General features: G+C 36.0%; 1 protein-coding gene across 2 annotated transcripts in view; it reads right to left on the reverse strand.

Annotated features, from left to right (window-relative positions):
• Nucleotides 1-1,670: 1,670 nt before the first annotated feature.
• Nucleotides 1,671-20,128, reverse strand: part of FDFT1 (farnesyl-diphosphate farnesyltransferase 1) — a 67,661-nt gene continuing 49,203 nt past the window's right edge. For both annotated transcript variants that reach the window (XM_001372403.5, XM_007476239.3), the window contains 5 exons: nucleotides 11,784-11,912; nucleotides 9,579-9,770; nucleotides 6,040-6,216; nucleotides 5,113-5,265; nucleotides 1,671-2,544 (listed from right to left, as the gene is read on the reverse strand). In XM_001372403.5, coding sequence (XP_001372440.1) covers nucleotides 2,323-2,544; nucleotides 5,113-5,265; nucleotides 6,040-6,216; nucleotides 9,579-9,770; nucleotides 11,784-11,912 — 873 coding nt within the window. In that variant the 3' untranslated portion in view covers nucleotides 1,671-2,322. The remainder of the gene's footprint in view (nucleotides 2,545-5,112; nucleotides 5,266-6,039; nucleotides 6,217-9,578; nucleotides 9,771-11,783; nucleotides 11,913-20,128) is intronic.

The following is a 20,128-nucleotide window of genomic DNA, read 5'->3' on the forward strand; positions in this document are numbered from 1 at the left end:
TTGTAGAGGCGGGGGCCTATGGCTGCACCACACTGCATCTACATGGTGTCTAACCATTGCTACCTAGGGCAGTCCCAGTTGAATTCAAAAAGAAATGACAGAAAACTGTTAAAGGACTTTAGCTAGAGGAGGTGGTGGAATGGCTGGAGGGGAGTTTTGAAAGATGGGATTACTCCTGCAGGTTGCAGCAGTGGACTGTTGGTGGGAATGAGTGCATGAGGCAATACAAGTGAGTTTAGCCTCAAATACCAGAACAAAGAAGAGAAGGTGGTCTGATAGATGGAAACTGGGCAGGTTAGAAAAAATGTCATGTTGAAAGGATGTAAAAGGGGCCATTAGACAGTAAAATAGACTGCCATGAGGCCTACAGTCAGGAGGTCCAGGGTTCAAATCTGGCCTCAGACACTTCCAAGCCATGTGACTGAGCAAATCACTACCCTAAATCGCTGCTGCTCTTGTGTCTTAAAATTGCTACAAAAATAGAAGGTAAAGGGTTTTTTTTTTTTTTAATATCAAGATGTATGAGAAGCTTAAGGAAAAAATGCTAGAGGAGCAGTAGGGCACATAGAAAAGATGAAAATATTTCTTTATGAAGGATGTTGATTAGATTTTTTTTTTAAACGCATATCTTCCATCTTAGAATCAATACTGTGTATTAGTCCCATAGCAGAAGAGTGGTAAAGGCTAGACAATGAGGGCTAAGTGACTTGCCTAGGGTCATATTTCTGGGAAGTGACTGAGGCCAGATTTTAATCCAGGACCTCCCATCTCTAGGCCTGGCTCTCAATCAATGGAGCCACCCAACTGCCCCTGAGATCATCAGATTTTTACTAGTTCTTCTGTGAGGTATGACTTACCCTAGCTTGGTCATTGTAGTACAATGTACAAATTAGATATTTCATGGTTTCATATGGTCATATATGCAAGCAGCCAGACATTTCTGTGATTGGCATTAGATCTGGAGTCAGGAAGACCCAAATTCAATGATTTCCTCAGACTTTTAATAGCTCTCTGAATCCCTTTACCTTCTCAGTCTCCATTTTCACATTTTTAAGATGTGAGATAACACAGTGAGATCTCACAGTGACAATCAAATATAAAGTATTTCACAAACATAAAACATTACATAAATGATTTTTAGTAGAGTTTTTTTTGGCTCCAGAGGGCAGAACCATTAGTGATTTCATGGGGAAATCACAGGAATTCCCTATTCTTTATGCTTGGTCTGTTGTTCTAGATGTTGACCACATGTGTATAACAACTCTGGATCCTTGAAAACTGTTAAAATACTTCCTAGCTTTGTGTGACCCTGGGCAAGTCACTTAATACAAATGCCTGACTCAATTTCTTCATCTGTCAAATGAGCTGGAAAAGGAAACAGCAAAACACCCCAGGAGGTGAACTGGACTGGTAGAGTACCTACATCAAAAACAAAAACAAACAAAAAAGCCAAACCCCACCCTTTGTCAAAATAGTACTGCTCTACTAGCATTCTCAGATCACAAAGAGTATAAAGATTTTTATAATCAGTATATCCTATTCTTCAGTGCCTGGCTGGCTTTGGGAAAAAAATAAGGCACATTATAATTTAATTACCAAATCTCAATTTTGTTGTGAAAGTCTAAGTACCATTGCAGGATCCTAATCTTTAGTTTTTACTTTTCAAGAAATCACAGAATATTAAAAATATTTATTATAGAAACATTTACAAATTTTAGCCTTTATTAGAGGCAAGCAGGTTTTCCTTCACCTCCTAAAATGGGATCAGGGTACTATATAGGAATTAGCCAGTTATTTTTCTTTTGAAACGAAACTCCATCAGAAAAAAAGAAAATCAGGAAGATTCACAGATTAACCTCTGAAACTCATGCAATGAAAAGTTCTTATTCTTAATAAACATTGACATTCATTCTATGTTCAGCAGAGACTGATGAGAACAAAATACATCCAGAAAACAGAAAAACACAAACGCATGTTTGCACACAAGCACACACACAGACACAACAGAGGAATCTTTTACTAGACTAAATGTCCCAAATTCCAAGCACTAGGGTCACTTCCAGTTAAATATATTTCATTATAATCCTATAATGAAGGATTCCTATGAAAACAAATTTCTGGCAGTCTTGTGTGTAATCATTTGTTGTAGAAATCCTGCCAGCTAAGTAGAATAAGAGATCAGGTCATCCTCTTTTTATTTTTACATTCTTCTCAATAGCATTTCAGTTTCTGAGGCTTTATGCCATGGTAGAGTTTTAAAAGGATAAAAGAAAAGAAACTTAAAATATTCCATTGAATATTGAACTTGGATTGACTTCTGAATCAGTGTTCTCCAGACTGAACATAGTCTTCTGTGGCCTGGGACATGGTGCTAAGATATTGCCAGCTTAATGCAACCAAAAGCATGGCACAGGAGAGGTAAATGGGAGAATAATGGTTCCGAGAGACTAGCTGACAACTGGGAAAATTCTGTTTCCGGACAGAGGAGATGATCTGCTTTGTCTTGCTGGAAGATGGGTCTGAGTTTGGAATTCTTTGATAAATCTGTCAGAGGAAGGAGAAAAAAAAGAAATCACAAAATATGAAGCTAAATTTTAAAAGGACAAACTAACTGACCCGTCTCCTCCTAAAACTAATTATGTTCCTTTGGAAACATGAATCAAAATATGATCAGGTTTACCCATTAGGCATAGCTATTTACTATCATATATATAAGATTCATGCAGTTATAAACAATAGATCTGGCACTGTGAAATGAGTACTCTAACTGACCTGAAAACAAAAACACAAAAAACTAAGACATAGCAAGAGTCCCCACTACAAACACTGCAGAGAGTAGGTTAAGTGTGAGTTTTAGATTTACTCCACCCCTCTTAATCTTTAGAATTTTAGCAACCAGGAATGTATACACCCCCACTTAAGGATTGAGTGTGTGTGTGGGGGGGAAGGTCTATGACCCATGTGTGCTAGCAAGTGACAAATCAGAAAGAACTGACTGACCCCCTGGGTTTTCCAAAGCCAAGTTTAAGCCACCATTGGTACATGTGAGACACAAAGTGATGTAAAGAACTGCCTTCATATTTCATGTCACTACCTGTGAGAGGGGACTTTGGCGGTGGAACTTGGCTTGAAGGGCTAGAGCATAGGAACTCGGACTGCTTCCTTGAAATGGCCACGTGATGAGTGTTAAGGCTGACTTCCCTTTTCCTTGGCTCTTTCTGGAGGCTAGCCTCCAAGGAGGCCTTTCATGGCTAGAAGCCAAGCTAGATTTAATATTCTGGGAAGGTTTCTTGGCTGAGGCCTCTGAACTCCCGCTGGCCTCAGACCAGGCCGGAGCAGATCTATATCTATATCTATATCTATATCTCTCTCATTCTTAATTTCTTCCTTCTATTGTAAATAAACCACCATAAAATTCCATTCTGACTTTGATTACCTTCCAATTAGACTTTCATTTATATTACCTATATATAGTTGTTTGCATATGTCTTACTAATAATAATGTGAGCTCTTTGAAAAGATAGTGTTTTTGCATTTGTATTCTTAACACTTAGCACAATGCCTGGCAAATAGAAAGTACTTGAATACTTGTTGATTGAATCTTGTAAGTCTTTATACAGATCTTCAACAGACCTGTTTAAATTTGTGTGGGTACTCCCTCTACCTTAGCAGACTGGAGTCCCTCCACACCTTAGTAAATAGTTTCACCAGTTGGTATGGCCAAAAAGATTCATTACCTCATGGCCAACCTTCTGGTGATAAAACACATTTGGATATCCACTAAGCTGGTCCTTGGCCACAGCCCATCACTGGGCCTATACTGAAAATCTTTCCAGCTGGGTAGGATCTGCCATAGCTTATACTCTGCTGGCATAAACTTTGAGAAACAAAGGTCAGCACCAACCCAAAATGAGGGATCAGAAGATTTTTAATGTTATTTCTTCTAAAATCATGCAAAAGGGCCTTTTAAAGGAACTGTGTTTGGTTGGGAAAAAAAGGAAAACAAGGTTTCTGGCCTTGTGTCTCAGGGTTTGTGTTTCCAAATAGCTTGTTACTTTCTAATCAGCTCACAGAAATCCAGACTATTTTTAGTCCAAGGCAATTCTGGAGTGTGGCTCAAGAAGCAAAGCCAGGTCCAATCTGTTATGGAAACATATTTGGAAAATATGATGGCTACCATGATCAAATGAGATAAATGTAGGAAAGTGTTTTAACTGAGAGGTTAGGGAGGGGAAAAGGGAAGAGTGAGAAGGAGAATGATAGTGATTTTCAAAAAAGGAAGAGATCAAAGAGTTTAAATGAAATTATAGTTTAAAATAGATGAAGAAGACCTGAGGGGAATCCAGACAAGTTCAGGATGATGTCAGTACCATGATATTAAATATAATATATACTGAAATAAATGTTATATATAGTACATTTCAAGTTCTATATACAATCTGTTTTCTGGACTTTGGAAATATTCATGTTCCTTGATAATCTTAATAGTTCGTGTGTGTGTGTGTGTGTGTGTGTGTGTGTGTGTGTGTGTGTGTGTGTGTGTGTTTAAAAAGGACAGGGGTGGGGACTGGACCTATTAGTCTTTAGCATAGGGTAAGTCCTCTTCCAATGGCTTCTTTTCAGCCACTGGAATCTCAGAAAAGCTTCCATATGAGTGAAAGTTTAAGCACCTTTTTCAGTCATACAGCCAGGATATAGCAAAAGTTGAGATCTGAAATTTGTTTTTTCTAGCTCCAAGGCTAGCCCTCTATACACATCATGTTTCACTACTATTAGAAAAAAATGAGGGGGAAAGTCTAACACAAAATAAAATTTTTTTAATGCTTTAAAAAAGAAATTGCTTTATCTATAATAAGAGACTAAAGAGATTTAAAGCATTATTACTACCAATGAGAAAAGCTGTGAAAGGCCTGAATTAGCCTATAGGGTAGGATAAATCAAGAAAATACTCAATTTAAGCCTATCAAGAGGCAGATTATAACTTTTTAATTTTTGTATATGTCTCCATATTTAAGATTAACTTGAATTTGTTCTGTTGCTCTAAAACTTCACTATCTCTAACACCCCTACCCCAAGTTAAAAGTTATCCAAGGCATCTGAAACAAAATTTACCTCCTCCATATACTGGTACATGATAGCTTTGACAGCTGGCATGTTGGTGGCTTCCATCATAAGTGTTACTGCTTGCCCTTTCCGAATCTTTACTTTTCCCTTGAACACTTGCTGGTTATTATAACAGGCAGCCAGAGTAGCAATAGCCATCACCTATAGATAAATAAAAAACAACAGCCAGAAGTTTCTTAATTAATCCTGTAACTCAGATCCAAGAAAACAATGTAGCCATTACTAATGAAAGAGTGGTTCAGACCTCTAGAGAAAAGATAAGTGTCAAGAGAACAATAAGAAGCAAAATCAATATTCATCATGATTTATCCCTTTTCTTTCCCATTCAACTTATCCTAGAAAGGACCTAGAATCAAGCTTATTCTAAAACCAAATACATAGCACAGAGATAAACATTTATGTATATGTGTATACATACATGCAGTACATATGTGTCCAGAATAAATGGAAAATGGAGGCAGGTATACATTTTTATCATCTCTACCCTCTACTCTATCCCCACACCTTGTCATCCGAAACAATCAAAAGCAAACAAATGCTGTCACTCATAGTAAAGTATTTAATGAAACAAAATATAAATATCAAGGAATCAGTCTTAAAAGTCCCTTACACAAATTAGCACAATCTTCTACCTGGCTTTCTGCTTAAAATAAAAACATTCCAATCATATTTTCAATTATTACAAAGCAAAGTTAAGATCACTCTATAGGGACAGGTTTCTTTCTTGAGAAAAAGAATAGTGAAATACTTTAATATGGAAAATATGCTCTGATTATTTTAACTCAAAAACAACATATTTGTTTTGTTTCTGATCAAAAGGTGAAAAACTAATCCCCAGATAAGTGTTCTGAAGTTTAGAAACTGAGCAATTTAGACTATCTCCAATCACCAACTAAAGACAGACCCCATGCATACCTGTGGAATAGCACAAAAGTTGAACACACTTTGATTTCTTAGTCGGGAAAGGAAGGTGAGGATATCTGGGATGTGCTGTAAAGCATTAGTAATCAGTTCATTGAGACAATGGACAGCCAAGTCAATATTCTCTGGTTTGGTGAAATCAGACAACTTCTTGGCATACCTACTCCAAACCTAGAGACAAATGATACAAAAACTACCATTACACAATTGAAAATTTAAAGAGTTAAAGAATCTATGTAATAATACTGAATAAGTTTACACTCAAGTCTGTCCATTTCCACAAAGCTATGTAAAGGCTAGATAAGACTAATGCTCAATGGATTTGATTCTCGAGTAGACCAGACCCTAACAAGTAAGACAGGCACCTAGAGAATGTATACTACTACTTCAAGACATAACATTATTAAGTTACTGATTTGGCATACTGCGCACTATAAGTAGAAATGCAACTTCTAAAAGTAACCTGTTACCTAAAGGGCTAGTTAATTCCTAAGAATGGCTAAAAAAAATACTCAAGATTAATAATTATTCCTCTTGATCTAGTAATATCACTGTTGGGTCTATATCCCAAAGAGATCCACAAAAAGCGGAGAGGGGGGGAAAATAAAGTATCTATTTTTACAAAAATATTTATACCAGCTCTTTTTGTGGGGACAAAAAATTGGGAACTGAGGGAATTCCATCAATTAGGGAATGGCTGAACAAACTGTGGTATATGATTGTGATGGAATACTATTGCAATATAAGAAATGATTAACAGGATGATTTTAGAAAAAAATTGAAAAAACCTACATGAACTGATCCAGAGTAAAGTGAGCAGAACCAAAAGAACATTAAACAGAGTAACAGCAATACTGTATGATGATCAACTGTGAAAGTCTTGGCTATCTTTTGCAATGCAATGGTCTGGGACAATCCTGAAAGACCTATGACGGGGAATGCTATCTATACCTCCAGAGAAAAGAATTGTTGGAGTCATCTTTCACATCAGTGTATTAATGGTTTTATTTTAGAGATCTTGTTATGAGTTTTTCCTTACAATAGTGACCTATATGGAAGTGTGTTTTGCATGACAATAAAGGAAAAAAGAAAATTGTTATAACATGCAATTGGTAAAATAATTTTTTTAAAAGAGCATCAATTAATAAATCAGTATAGCATATGAAAGCCAAACAATGCCACCCAGAAAACAGTTTCACTAAAACTGGCAAAGTATAAACAATCAATCAACATGTCAATTCAGAGTTCCTCAAGGTAATATAATATGTCAAACAAGTAGCCATTAGAAACTAGCCCTTCCCTATGAAAATATTTTCCACTGATAATATGAAATCAGCTCACTTCATAATATATGTAAATATATAATATACATAAAATAAAATTTGAGTATTTTCTGTCCTATTATTTAAATCTCCCCATAAACATAGGAAATCCTTTTTATGCTATAATGGAGTAATCCTCTAGTAAATCTGAGTGTTTTTAAACCAAACATTAAGGCCTTTATAAAAATTCACCCTTATTCAATTTTACCGTATGAATTCAGATCTATCTAATCCTGTTAGTTTATATTTAAAGACTACTTTTAGTTCCATAAGCAGGATATAAAATTAACCCACACAAATCATGAGCATTTCTATATATCACTAATAAAGTGCTGCAAGAAGAGACAGTAAGAGATACCCCATTCAAAATAACCATAGACAGAATAAAATATCTGAGAGTATACCTGATAAAACAAAAACCCAGGAACAATGTTTTTTTGTTTATTTTTTAATTCAATGCTATCCCAATTACCAAAAAATTACTTTATAGAGCTAGGAAAAATAACAAAATTCATTTAGAAGAACAAAAGGTCAAGAATATCAAAAGAATGAATAAAAAGGAAAAAGGTCTAGCAGCACAATATTCTGAACTGTATCATAAACCAGTAATGTCAAAACTCTCTGTACTGGCCAAGAAATAGAAAAATAGGTCAGTGAACATATATACAATAGGTCAGAATAGATATAATACAATAAATAGTAGTAAAAGATTATCGTAACCTTGTATTTGACAAATGTAAAGATCTAAGCTTTGGGTGAGAAAACTGAAAAGTAGTCTGACAGAAACAAAATATAGACCAATATCTAACACCATTTACTAAGATAAGATCAAAATGGATACGTGGCTCAATGGATTGAGAGCTAGGCCCAGAGATGAAAGGCCTCAGACATTTCTTAGCTGTGTGAACCTGGGCAAGTTACTTAACCCTGTTTGCCTAGGGTCTTGGAATCAATACACAGCATTGATTCTAAGACATAAGGTAAGGGTTTAAAAAAAAATGGATATATCACCCAGTTATAAAAGGAGATACCATAAACAAACCGGAAGAACAGGGAACACATTACCTATCAGATTTATGGATTGAAGAAGAATTTATGAATAACTAAGAAAGAGCGCTAGAAAACAGAAAATAGATATTTTTGATTATATTAAATAAAAAAGGTTTTATAGAAATAAAACTAAGGTAAGTCAAGATTAGAAGGAAAGCAGAAAACTAGGAAACAATTTTTATAGATAGTTTCTAGGACAGAGGTCTCATATCTCAAATATATAAATTTCTCTGTGAATTTATAAGAATATGAACCATTCCCAAATTGATAAAAGGTCAAATGATATGAATAGAGTTTTTGAATGAAGAAATCAAAGCTACATATAAGCCATATTAAAAAAATGCTCTAAATCATTATTGATTAGAGAAATGCAAATCAAAAGAACTGAGAGATCATTTTGCATATTTAACAGATTGACTAAAACAAAAACTAAAAGGGGAGAATAACAAATTGTTGAAAGGGATGTATAAAAATGGGAACACCAGTACACTGTTAGTGGAACTGGGAAATGATACAACCATTTTGGAAAGCAATCTGAAATTATGCTCAAAGAGTTATAAACTATGTATACCCTTTGACCCAGCAATACCACTATTATGTATGTTTCCCAAGGAGATAAAGGGGGGAAAAAGAATCTATATGTTCCAAAAATATTTACTATAGGAGCCCTGTGGTGGTGAAGGACTAGAACTTGAGGGGATGCTCATCAATTGGGGAATAGCTAAAGTAGTCATGGCATATGATTGAGAAGGAATACTACTGCTTGGGTAAGAACTGATGAACAGTTTAATTTTTAAAATGCACGGGGAAAAAATAACTGAGAAGAACTACATGAAATTATGAAGAATAAAAGGAGCAGAACCAAGAGAACATTGTATATAGCAACAAATATACTGTTTGAAGAATAACTATGAATGCCCAGAGAAAGAACTCTACATGACACATGTATTTTTTGTCAAATGATGCCTTTTCTAGTGCAGGGAAGGAAGGGAAGGAGGGAGAGACCCTGGAACTTCAATATAACAAATAAACGAACAGATAAAAGTTCTTGATTTGTATGATCTTTTTTTCTAATACATTTTTTTAAATGAGAGCAACTAACCATCTTTTTTTTTTTAAGTCTTTAGAATGTTTTCTTTCATAGTTCCTAATGTCTGTTACCTCTTGAGGCCAAAATTCTCTCCCTTCCATTGTATCTTCAAGATAATCTCTAATGATGTTTGTCTTCTGTAGGAACAAACCCATAGAATTGGCAAGTTCCAAGTCTTTTCCAATAATGGGATCTTCTAAGTCTGAAGCCAAGAACAGACGACAAAGGCCAATTCCCACTAGTCCAGCAACATAGTGACAATACTGTAAAAAATTATTTTTAGAGTTAAAGTAAATTCTTTATCATTCAGCATTGTCAATAAATGCAATGTTATGATCAAATATTATTCTTAATAGAAACTAAATTATACTAAGTTTCATTACAGCTTTAATAAGTTCAAAATCATTTTGAGATTTAACAGCGGCTTCAGTCAAAATCACTGTAAAGGAGATAACAAGGAAGTTTCAGTTAACAGATTTCTATTTTAAATAAAGGCTAAGTGAAGAAAAAATCTTATTTGTAAAGGCAGAGTTGGTTAAAAAAAAGTCTTTTTTCCCCCCAAACTGTGGGACAACTGTGATAGGAGACACTACTATCCTTCCCCTCCCTCCCTCCCTATCTCTCTCCCTTTCTCTTTTTTCTTCTCCCCTTCCCCTCTCCCTCCCACAATAAATCTAGGAAATAAATAAAGGCAGTAAGTCAGGCAAAGGGCAAACAATAATCTCTCTGGCTGACACTAAACACGAACCTGGAGAGAACAGTTATTAGAAGGCACAAGAGCAACAGATAACACGTGCATGGCTTCTAAGAGTGAAGTGACTTAGGAAAAAGTTAAAAGTGTGCTAAAATTAGAGAGTACTATGGAAATTAGAAGAAGTAAAGCTGCCTATATCTATATGAAATATAGAAAAGGTTGGAATATAATTGTCCATGTGACTCTGGCAGTATAGAAAGGGGAAAAGTAGTCAGTTCTTCTATAATGCTTATATTTGTACATGTAAATTTATTCTAACAGTTAATGTTAGGTAACATTTTGAATATAACACTTTCCCACAATTGTTTACATAGACTTTGTCCACAAGAAACTTTAGGTGAACAGAGAAACTGCACTCAGCTGAACTGAGTTACTTAAGAATAAATAAATGTACATACCTCAAACTTCTAAAAGCTACTTCAGTTCACCATGTGTTATCCTACAAGATTGTGTTTTGCAAATCTTTCATTCCTGTGATCTTTACTACATGAAAAATCACTCATTCAACATCTTGTTTATCCAAGTGTTGAAGATGGTCCAAAGACGGCTACTCATCAAAGTTTATACCATGTAATATAACAAGCTATGATTATATCACCTAGGTTGACATTTCCCTTATTCCAAAACAACTTCCTCTGCCTCCCCTTCCTCTTAATGGAATCTATTAAAACTGTAATTCCCTTCTTGTCCTTTAATACCTACAGTTGTTGCACAATAGGATTAGCATTTGAATCTATTCTTTTAAAGCTAATAGTTTAAAGCTGGTTCCAACACTCCCTGAGTTTGAATGAACTTGTGTAAGGGATCTTACTAGAAATGAATTAGAAGAGAAAGCAATCTCAAGTACTTGGTAGTAAATTGGTAGAAGGAAAATGTGAAAGCCACCATTATTCCTAACACCACAGATTAAGAGACCAAGGCAAAAAGCAATTTACCTATCACCACCACCCCTTAAGTAGTAGCTCAATCCAGAAGTACAGTAGTATACACCTCTTCTACAGTCAAATGTTTAGACACCTAAACCAAGCTAAGTTGCATCAAGTTTGACCAAATACAGGCTTGGAGTTGGGAGGAAATGGGTTCAACTCTGCCCTCAGACACTTCCTTAGTTCCATGATCCTGGGCAAGTCACTTAACCCCAATTGCCTAGACCTTACCACACTTCTGTCTTGGAATGGATACCCAGTACTGATGATCCTAATTCAGTAAGGATTTTTAATTTGATTGACCAAAAAAAAGTTTGACCAAATAAATATGTAATATCCTCAGGACATGAACAATTTACAGAAATCTACCTGAGATGTTACAATTGATGGTTATTATATATGTATACAATACATGCAGACACACAGGTGTATTTATATGTATATATGCATATAAATATAAAACATGTGTGTGAATGCACATGTATAAAACAGGCATCTAAAAGACAGGAGCTGTCAGTTTTGTTTCTTGTTGTCAGCACTGAATAATAATCACTATTCTACAAAATGCCCCCTGACACATTTAAAATAGCACTAACCATATCCCATTCCTGTATGGAGTTCACGTTCTTTTCCAAAAACTCTGCCATTCCATTACCCATTTTTTGACATATTTCATGAATCACCACTTGATAGCTCTCCTCCAGGTTTCGAAACTCCAAGGAGACCTGTAATAGAATCCATAAAAGACAGAAGAGAACCAACATGATGTTAGAAAAAATTACTTTTTGAAATCAGAACAATTATTAAGAGTTCAATTTGGCTCTGCCTGAAAAGTTTCTATACATTGACTCTCAACAAATACTCATGATTTCTCTAATTTCTCCAATATAAATGTTATTATATTAAAATTTTTATTGTATTATAAATGACAACTTCAGATATATATATATATATACAACTTTAAAAAGAAAGCCTTTTTCTATAACAAACCAAGCTACATGTTACTGATTCCCATACTTAAAATACCATTAAGCATGGCAAAATATTTTCCAACTTGAACTAAAATTTTGAATTTTAAAATTGACTTTTAAATTGACCTGACTTTTAAAAAATCCACTTGAATGTAGGGCACACCAAACATCCTTCTTTCTAGGTTGGTATATGTTCTGATGGATGAATAGTTTAATGTTTCTGGTGCTGATCTGTCGGTTTGTGGCTACTTCAGACATTAAAAATACAGCTGAACTTGCACACAGCAAGTTGCACAAGACCCCAGTGCTAGCTCTTACTACCCATGAGAATAAAATAGATCTAATAGGTTCACTGATTTTTCTTTCAACTATGTTCCTCCCTTGTTTTTTTCCTGACCAAGACAGATCTATTTTTAGGAATGAAAAACTCCACAGGAGAAATGGTAGATTGAAAACAGGCCCCAAAATAATGAATACTATTAGGAAGGGGTTTGAAAGTAAGCCTTTTCTCACATTATCCCCCTTTAGCTACTTATATGTTATTCAGTAAAATTTTGATAAGCCATCTATTATGTATAAAACATAACTTGAGAAAAGTGATAAATGAGATTGTGTTTTTACTCTAGAAATCTCAATTTGACCAGAGTGAGATGATGAAGAATCCCTTAAATATATACAAGACTAGCGTAAGTCTTCATTTCACATGCATAACCTATAGCTCACATTATATTCCAACAGCAATGAAAGTAAGCAAGCTCAAATTGGTTCCTGCAGATTTCACATATAAAAACGAGAAGATGACCTCCTATAATCTTGGGGAAATACTACATAATAGACCGAAGTAATAGAACACTTTCTTCATAGGTACAATACATTTTGAAATAAGTTAACTGTTTGTGATAAAAGGTTTGGCTCAGAGCTGAAACCAGTTTTAGCTGGTAACAGGCTGTTGGCCCAGATGGTAGGCCTCACTTCCAGTATGATAGTTTGAGACACAATCTGTTTCTTGATATAAAAACAGTAATTTGGTTTATTTACCTTCTTTAACTCCGGAAGGGATAGAAGATCAAGGGAAAGGTGACCCTCTAAATCTCCTCCCCCAAAACCAATAGACCCCTCACAGGGTCCTCTTCTTGATCTTGATGCCACTTCAGTTACACTCTCTGACTTTTAAAAAATCCCCCTTTCTGATCTAACTGGTCCTCAAAATCAATATTGGATTATAGTTATAGTTATAGTTCATCAGTAGCAGATAGGGTAAGATGACTGAGGAATTCACCCTCTTGGGACCTGAGCCAAATGGCTGTGGCCTCACTCTCACCGACAGGTCACTGGGCTCTAGTAGGGTTCTTCTTAGTTGGTACAAAATCCCTCATAACACTGGATCTCAGGAACTCAACTGATGACTCCAGTGAAGAAAAGGTAGACAGGTTATCTCACTCCATGACTCAATGGCTGAGTGGCTGGATCACAGAAAACAGGAACCAATGGCTTCCCAAGGAGGTCAGGTAACTTTCCTCTTGGTCAAGACCAACAGCAGGAAGTGGTCTCTTCAAACTCCTTGAAGAGACAGGAACACTACCCCCTGACTATTTCTGTAAGTTTCCTTTTATATATCTTCCTCACACTCTGGAATCTCTCTTTTAGTTCCATGCATGCACCAGGCCCTCTTCTGCAAATCTACTACCTGTCTTGTCTGTCTCTTACATTCACCCCTTTGCACAGATCAAAACTCATTTTTGACAAAAATTTGTTTTCTTATGCACACCAATAAACTTACCTTGAGTTACTGTATTCCTACTCTAAATTCTTACCCCAGAATAACAAACAACTAAACTTACTGAGCTATTCCTATTTTAATTTCTCTATTCTAGGGATTTGAACAAAGGAAAGAAAGAGAAAGGAAAGGGATTTACAAGTTGTCACAAAGATCAAACTACAAAGTTTGCAAAATCAAAATAAACAAGAAAAAATGTGAAAATAAACTGCAAAGAATACAAAATGCAACAAAATTCAAAAGTCAAATATCCCAATAGAAACTTTTTCAAAACCAGTTTGCAAACTATGGTGCTAAACTAACACAAAAGCAATCTTATCTTAAAAATATTATAAAAATGTGTAAAACTAGAAAAATAGAAAAAATTACAATAAAACACAATGTAGCATATTTTACAAAAAATACAATCTATCTGACTAAAAAATGAACTTATGCAAAATGATTTTTAAAAATTCTAAGTTGAACAATTCAAAACAAATTCTTTCTATGCTAAATGTTATTGCTAATACATTCAACTGAACTGTCTACATTAAACTGTGAACTAAGTATCCTATCTTATGAATCTAAGGTTTTCACATAATTTTAACTATGCACATCCTTATTTTACATAATATATACATATCTGCATATATGTACAAATGAAAAACATCTGCATCCCAGCAACTATAAACATTGAATTTACATGTTACATACGTGTAGACTAAAACTCATATATACATATGTACATTACTTATATTACAATTATTTTACAAGAATATACAGAGCTATGTATATGTGCAAATCTTCTATGTAGGTAAGATCTGTAAGGGGGGAAAGGAGTTTATTTTAAAGGGTTGGATTTTATATTTTAAGATTGTGTTCGCCAGCAATTTAATTAATTCCAAAGAGATTTTATTTACAATTTATTTACAAAATGCAGAAAGAGTGAAGCAAGAAGTCAGAGAGAGGATAAGTTAAGATATCTAGCCCGAGCACTAAGTAATTTACTCCTGGCCCCTCTGGGCAGGGAGAATTAATTTCAGCTGGCCTTGGCAAAGCCGAGGAAATGGAAAGTGTCTCTCAAGAGTAGGTCTCAGGGGGCAGCTGAGTATCTCAGTGGATTGAGAACCAGGCCTAGAGATGGGAGGTCCTAGGTTCAAATCTGGCCTCAGACACTTCCTAGCTGTGTGACTCTGGGCAAGTCACTTAACCCCCATTGCCTAGCCCTTACCACTCTTCTGCCTTGGAGCCAATACACAATATTGACTCCAAGATAGAAGATAAGGGTTTAAAAAAAAAAAGAGTAGTTCTCTCCAGAGGATAGTTTTGTTTTTGTTTTTTTCAGAAAAATCCAGCAGTTAAGAGCCAGCCTTTCACTCACCATGTCAGTCCAGTCAGTAGATTCTTCTTCCCCTTCTTCACCAGCCTCAACTTGAAAGCATGAAGAATTCTCTCTAGTCTCCACTTCCAAAAAATGAAGAACTCCTCTCTCACAGGAGGTTCCACTCCAAGTCTCCACTTATAAAGCCATTTTCTCTTGTATCATCACATCACTTCCCCTAATTCCATGTCTCCCAATCACAGCTAACGCTCTAAGACTGCCCAGAAGGCAGTCAGTCGATTCTGATTCATCACCTATTGCACATGTGGGTCACAGACCTCCCCCACTCAATGTGAATGGAATGTTTACACCTTTGGTGATTTAATGGGCAGCTCTTCATACTCAACTTTAAATACTATGTTCTAAAAACTGACAGGAGTTACAATTTAATCTTCACAATCAGGGGAGAGTTAAGTATTTTCATTGTTATAATCAGGGGAGAGTTAATTTTAATCTTCACAGATCTCATGGATATATAACTATTTTACTACTATATCAACCATTTCCTAAATATCCAATTTTCTACATGGATATTGTATCAAATACAGATCTTAAAATAGTGAAAGTATATCCTTTATATGCTTATTGTATGCAGATATACTTATTCAAGACTTCAGATCTCCTCTTCTCATGTTGCCTGATGTTTCTCTTCAGTTCTTGGTAACTTTGTGTAATGTTGCAATATAACTACATTTGGAAGTGTGCTTGTGTTTAATGATGCAGTCATCTCACTGCTTTTATGTCCATTCCTCTGTTCCTCTTCTCTGTAGATTCCTAGAGAGTCTTTATTGTCCTATTAGTCTCAGGTAATCTGTTTCTACTTGGTTCTCCTTCCTGCTAAATTCTGCTTCTATGATGCTCCTCTCCAGTCTGTTGGTAATTCCTCTTTCACTGGATTTGTCCCCTCATGAACTTTCTGACTGCAGACTCAAGTTGCCTGATGAATCTCTCTCAGCTCTCCTCTAATATATAGGCTGTTTTCTAATTATTGTTCTTCTCCTTCTATATCTCCTAAATCTATCTCCATCTCTGTTTTTCCTTCTCTATTTTCACTACAAGTGTATTATACATGTGAACAATGAATTGATGGTTCTTTTTTAAGGATTTTTTATTGAAGGTGTTACTAATATAATTTTATATAGTCCTATCCAATTTCCCTGGGTGGCTGAGGTTTTTGCTAAATTCTTTATATATGCTGAGTTTCTTGGTTTTATGCTATGAAGTGAATAATCTAATGGTCCAGATTGTTGTAAAAGACCCATGTCATGTAGCTCTCTTAGTCTATTTTGTAAAGCTGTTATGTAAGATGCTATTTGCATGTCTCCTCCTAGTACAGAGACACAGGCTGGTTTATAAGTTTTTGCTTGTAAGGGTAGATGTCCAAACAGCATTTTTTTTAAAAAACCTTACTTTCCATCTTGGAATCAATACTGTGTATTGGTTCCAAGGCAGAAGAGTGGTAAGGGCTAGGCAATGGGGATCAAGTGACTTGCCCTGGGTCACACAGCTGGGAAGTGTCTGAGGCCAGATTTGAATTTAGGACCTCCAGTCTCTAGGCCTGGCTCTCAATCCACTGAGCTATCTAGCTGCCCCTCCCCCGAACAGCATTTCACAAGCAGAAATATGTAGGTCTGCATGAAGCCTTGTACAGAGTTAAATTATGCTAAAGGTTATATTTCTTGTTACTTTAAATGAGTCTCAGTACAAAGTTTTCCTAACATTGATTTTATATCTCTGTTCAACTTTTCTACTTGTCCAGAGCTCTGTGAATGATAGGGTGCATGAAATCTTGCTATTATTCCCAGTGTGAAATTTAGATTTACTCCTGCTTAGTCTAACAAAACAGGAATGTCTACACCCCTACTTAAGGATTAAGTATTGAGAAGAATGGCCTATGAAAGACATGTGCTAGCAAATGACAAATCAGAAACAACTGACAGATGCCCTGGGCTGACTTAAGTCAAGCTTAAGCTACCATTGGTACATCCACTGGTACATGTGAGACACAGGGATGTAAAAAAAGGTCTGTGTATTTTGCGTCACTTCCTCTCTCAGGCTCTTTTTGCAGAGACGTGGCTCTGGCTCTTTTGGCAGAGAGGTGGCTGGTGGCAGCGTGCTGGGCATCTTGGCATCTTGTCATGACTATTGTCTGGGTTTGGCAGTGACCATCCTTGATACAATACTGGGAGAAGCTTAGTAGCATAGTTCAGTTGAGGCGTCTTCCCTGAGCTCTCTAGGAGTTTAGGCCGATTCCTTTTTTTTTCTTTTACTTTCCTAAAACACCATCCTCCTAAGAGGCCTCATGGCTGAAAGGTCTCTGAACTCCCCTTGACTCAGGCTAGGCCAGAGAAATCTTATACCGTTTTCCCTCTATCTTCTTAATTTCTTCCCTCTATATTCATTAAATCATCATAAAATTCCCAAACTGACGAGTATTTTTATTGGAATTTGAATTAATCCCTGGTGACCAACTAAATTTATATTTCAGTGAAAAACCCCTAAATTTATCCCTTACACCAGATTTTCATAAACTTTTTGTAATATTTCCTGTGTGAAATGAGTTCCATGGTCTGAGTCTGGAAACTAGAACATCAAATCTAGGAATTAGTTCCTTTACCAAAATTTTAACCACAAACCCTGCTGTATTTGTAGCCAATTGATATAGTCTATCTGTAAATCTTCAAACAGGGAGTTAGCTAATTGTCTTCCACCTTATCTTTTCTTCCTAAAAGCTCCCTGGTTGAATTTCAAACAGATAGAATATTTGCTACAGACCCTATTTGAAATTAAAGTTATTCCCAGAGCAATCCATATTTGTTTAATGGAATCTATTAAGGCCTGAGTTCAAAATGGATGGAATTGCATATATGGTAATAGAACTCTTTTGGAGTTGGCTTTCCAGTGTCTGAGAGCCATATACCATTCACTCTCCTTGCTCCAAATTTATCTTGCCATGCCTGAATCTCTGAGTCTTTGTAAGTGTGCCAAGGGGATCTTATCCCCTCCCCCTCCTGATTAGCCAAACTAGTTCATCAATATTTTTTAAACACCACAGTTATGTCTTGATGCATACTATAGAGTCTCAAACTCTGACCATTGCTGCACCCGTATAACGGATCCTATTGTACAAGTAAGAAGAGCCATTGGTAAATAAAATTAGGTCAGTATTTTTAATTGGGATATCTTTTAAATCTGACCTTGGCTGTTCCACTAATTTTACTACTTGTTCACATTCATGCAATGGCTCACCATTCATAGGTAAATCAGGTAACAGTATAGCTGGATTTAATAAATTGCACCGTTTCAATTTTATGTTCTCATTACTTAAAAGGATAATCTCATACTGGGAAAGTCTTTATCTGTAAATGCCCGAGTATGACATTTCCTTAAAAGTGACTCAATTTGATGAGGACAATAAGCCATTAATGGGAATCCCAACACTAAGTCTGCTGATTTTTGTAGCAACAATGCTGCGGCAGCAATGCCTCTGAGACATGGAACAGTTTCAGCTACTACTGGATCTAATTGGGAACTGTAATAAGCTATTGGAGGCAAGTTCTGTCCCAGAGTCTATGTCAGTATTCCAGAGGCTACTTGGACTCATTTACAGATAGTTGGAATTCTTTAGAATAGTCTGGGATACCAAATGCTGGGGCAACTAGAATAGATTCTTTAAGCTTTGCAAGAACTTGCTGATGTTCAGGCCTAACTAAATATTAGAGGTTTCAGTTCTGCATTCCTAATCAGGTCAGTTAAGGCATTTAGTAATTTCATTGTACTCTGGGATCCATTGATGGCAGAATCTCATTGTCCCTATTATTGCTCTAAGCTGCTTTTTTGTTTTTGGAGCACTAAGCTTTTGGATATCTGCAATCCATTTCTGGGTAATGCTTCTAGAACCTCCAGACAGAACAAACCCTAAATACTCAACCCTTGGCAAGCACCACTATAGTTTGGTCTTGGAAATCTCAAGCTTATATCATGCACCCTTATAGAGCTCACAATGAAGAATCTGACTATCTCTTAGACAAACTTTTGCATTTGGGGAGGCTAGGAGAATGTCATCCATGAAAAGCACTAGCTTGCTCTCCCCAAATTTAATTGTTTTGAGGTCTTTATTTAAGAGTTGGGAGAATATTGAAGGACTTTCGGAGTACCCTTGGGGCAGATAGCACTATTTGAACTGAGCTCCCTTTTAGGTGAATGCAAAAATATTTTGGGAGTCCTCATGAATAGGAATAGATTAAAAAAAGCTGAACATAAATTCACCACAGTGAAATATCTGGCATGATTTGGGATAGATGATATAATTGTAGATGGCTTGGTACTACTGGGTGTGATTTTATCACATGGTCATTTATAGCCCTTAAATCTTGTACAAATCATTAGACTGGTTTGCCATCTTGATCTACCCTGGTCAATATTTGAGTTTGTAATAATTAAAAAATAATATTTTTACCCATACATATACTTTATAAAGTTTATTGGAAGGGTAGACAATGTTATTATAAGTAACCTGTCTGCGTGATGCCTAGCCTGCCAGTCTCTTCCTCATTCCCCCTCACCTACCTGCTCTGTCTCTTCTCCCTTCTCCCAATTCTCCCGAAGTTCTCCTCATGGTTCTCTTGATTCTGCCCCAAACCTTAATTTTCATTGACGTACAGAACGTACACTGATGGGACCCTGCTGCAACTGTGGTATGTCAGGAATGTTTGATATACAGGTAAAGTTCCTCAGGAGGGGGAGGGGATAAACTTCCTTGACACAAGTTGTTTTCATTTGCTGATGTCTTTAACACAAGAAACTTTTAAGTAGGCCTATCTCATTACTCTC

The sequence above is a fragment of the Monodelphis domestica genome, chromosome 1 (genome assembly GCF_027887165.1).
Source record: "Monodelphis domestica isolate mMonDom1 chromosome 1, mMonDom1.pri, whole genome shotgun sequence".
In the NCBI taxonomy this organism is placed as follows: Eukaryota; Metazoa; Chordata; class Mammalia; order Didelphimorphia; family Didelphidae; genus Monodelphis; species Monodelphis domestica.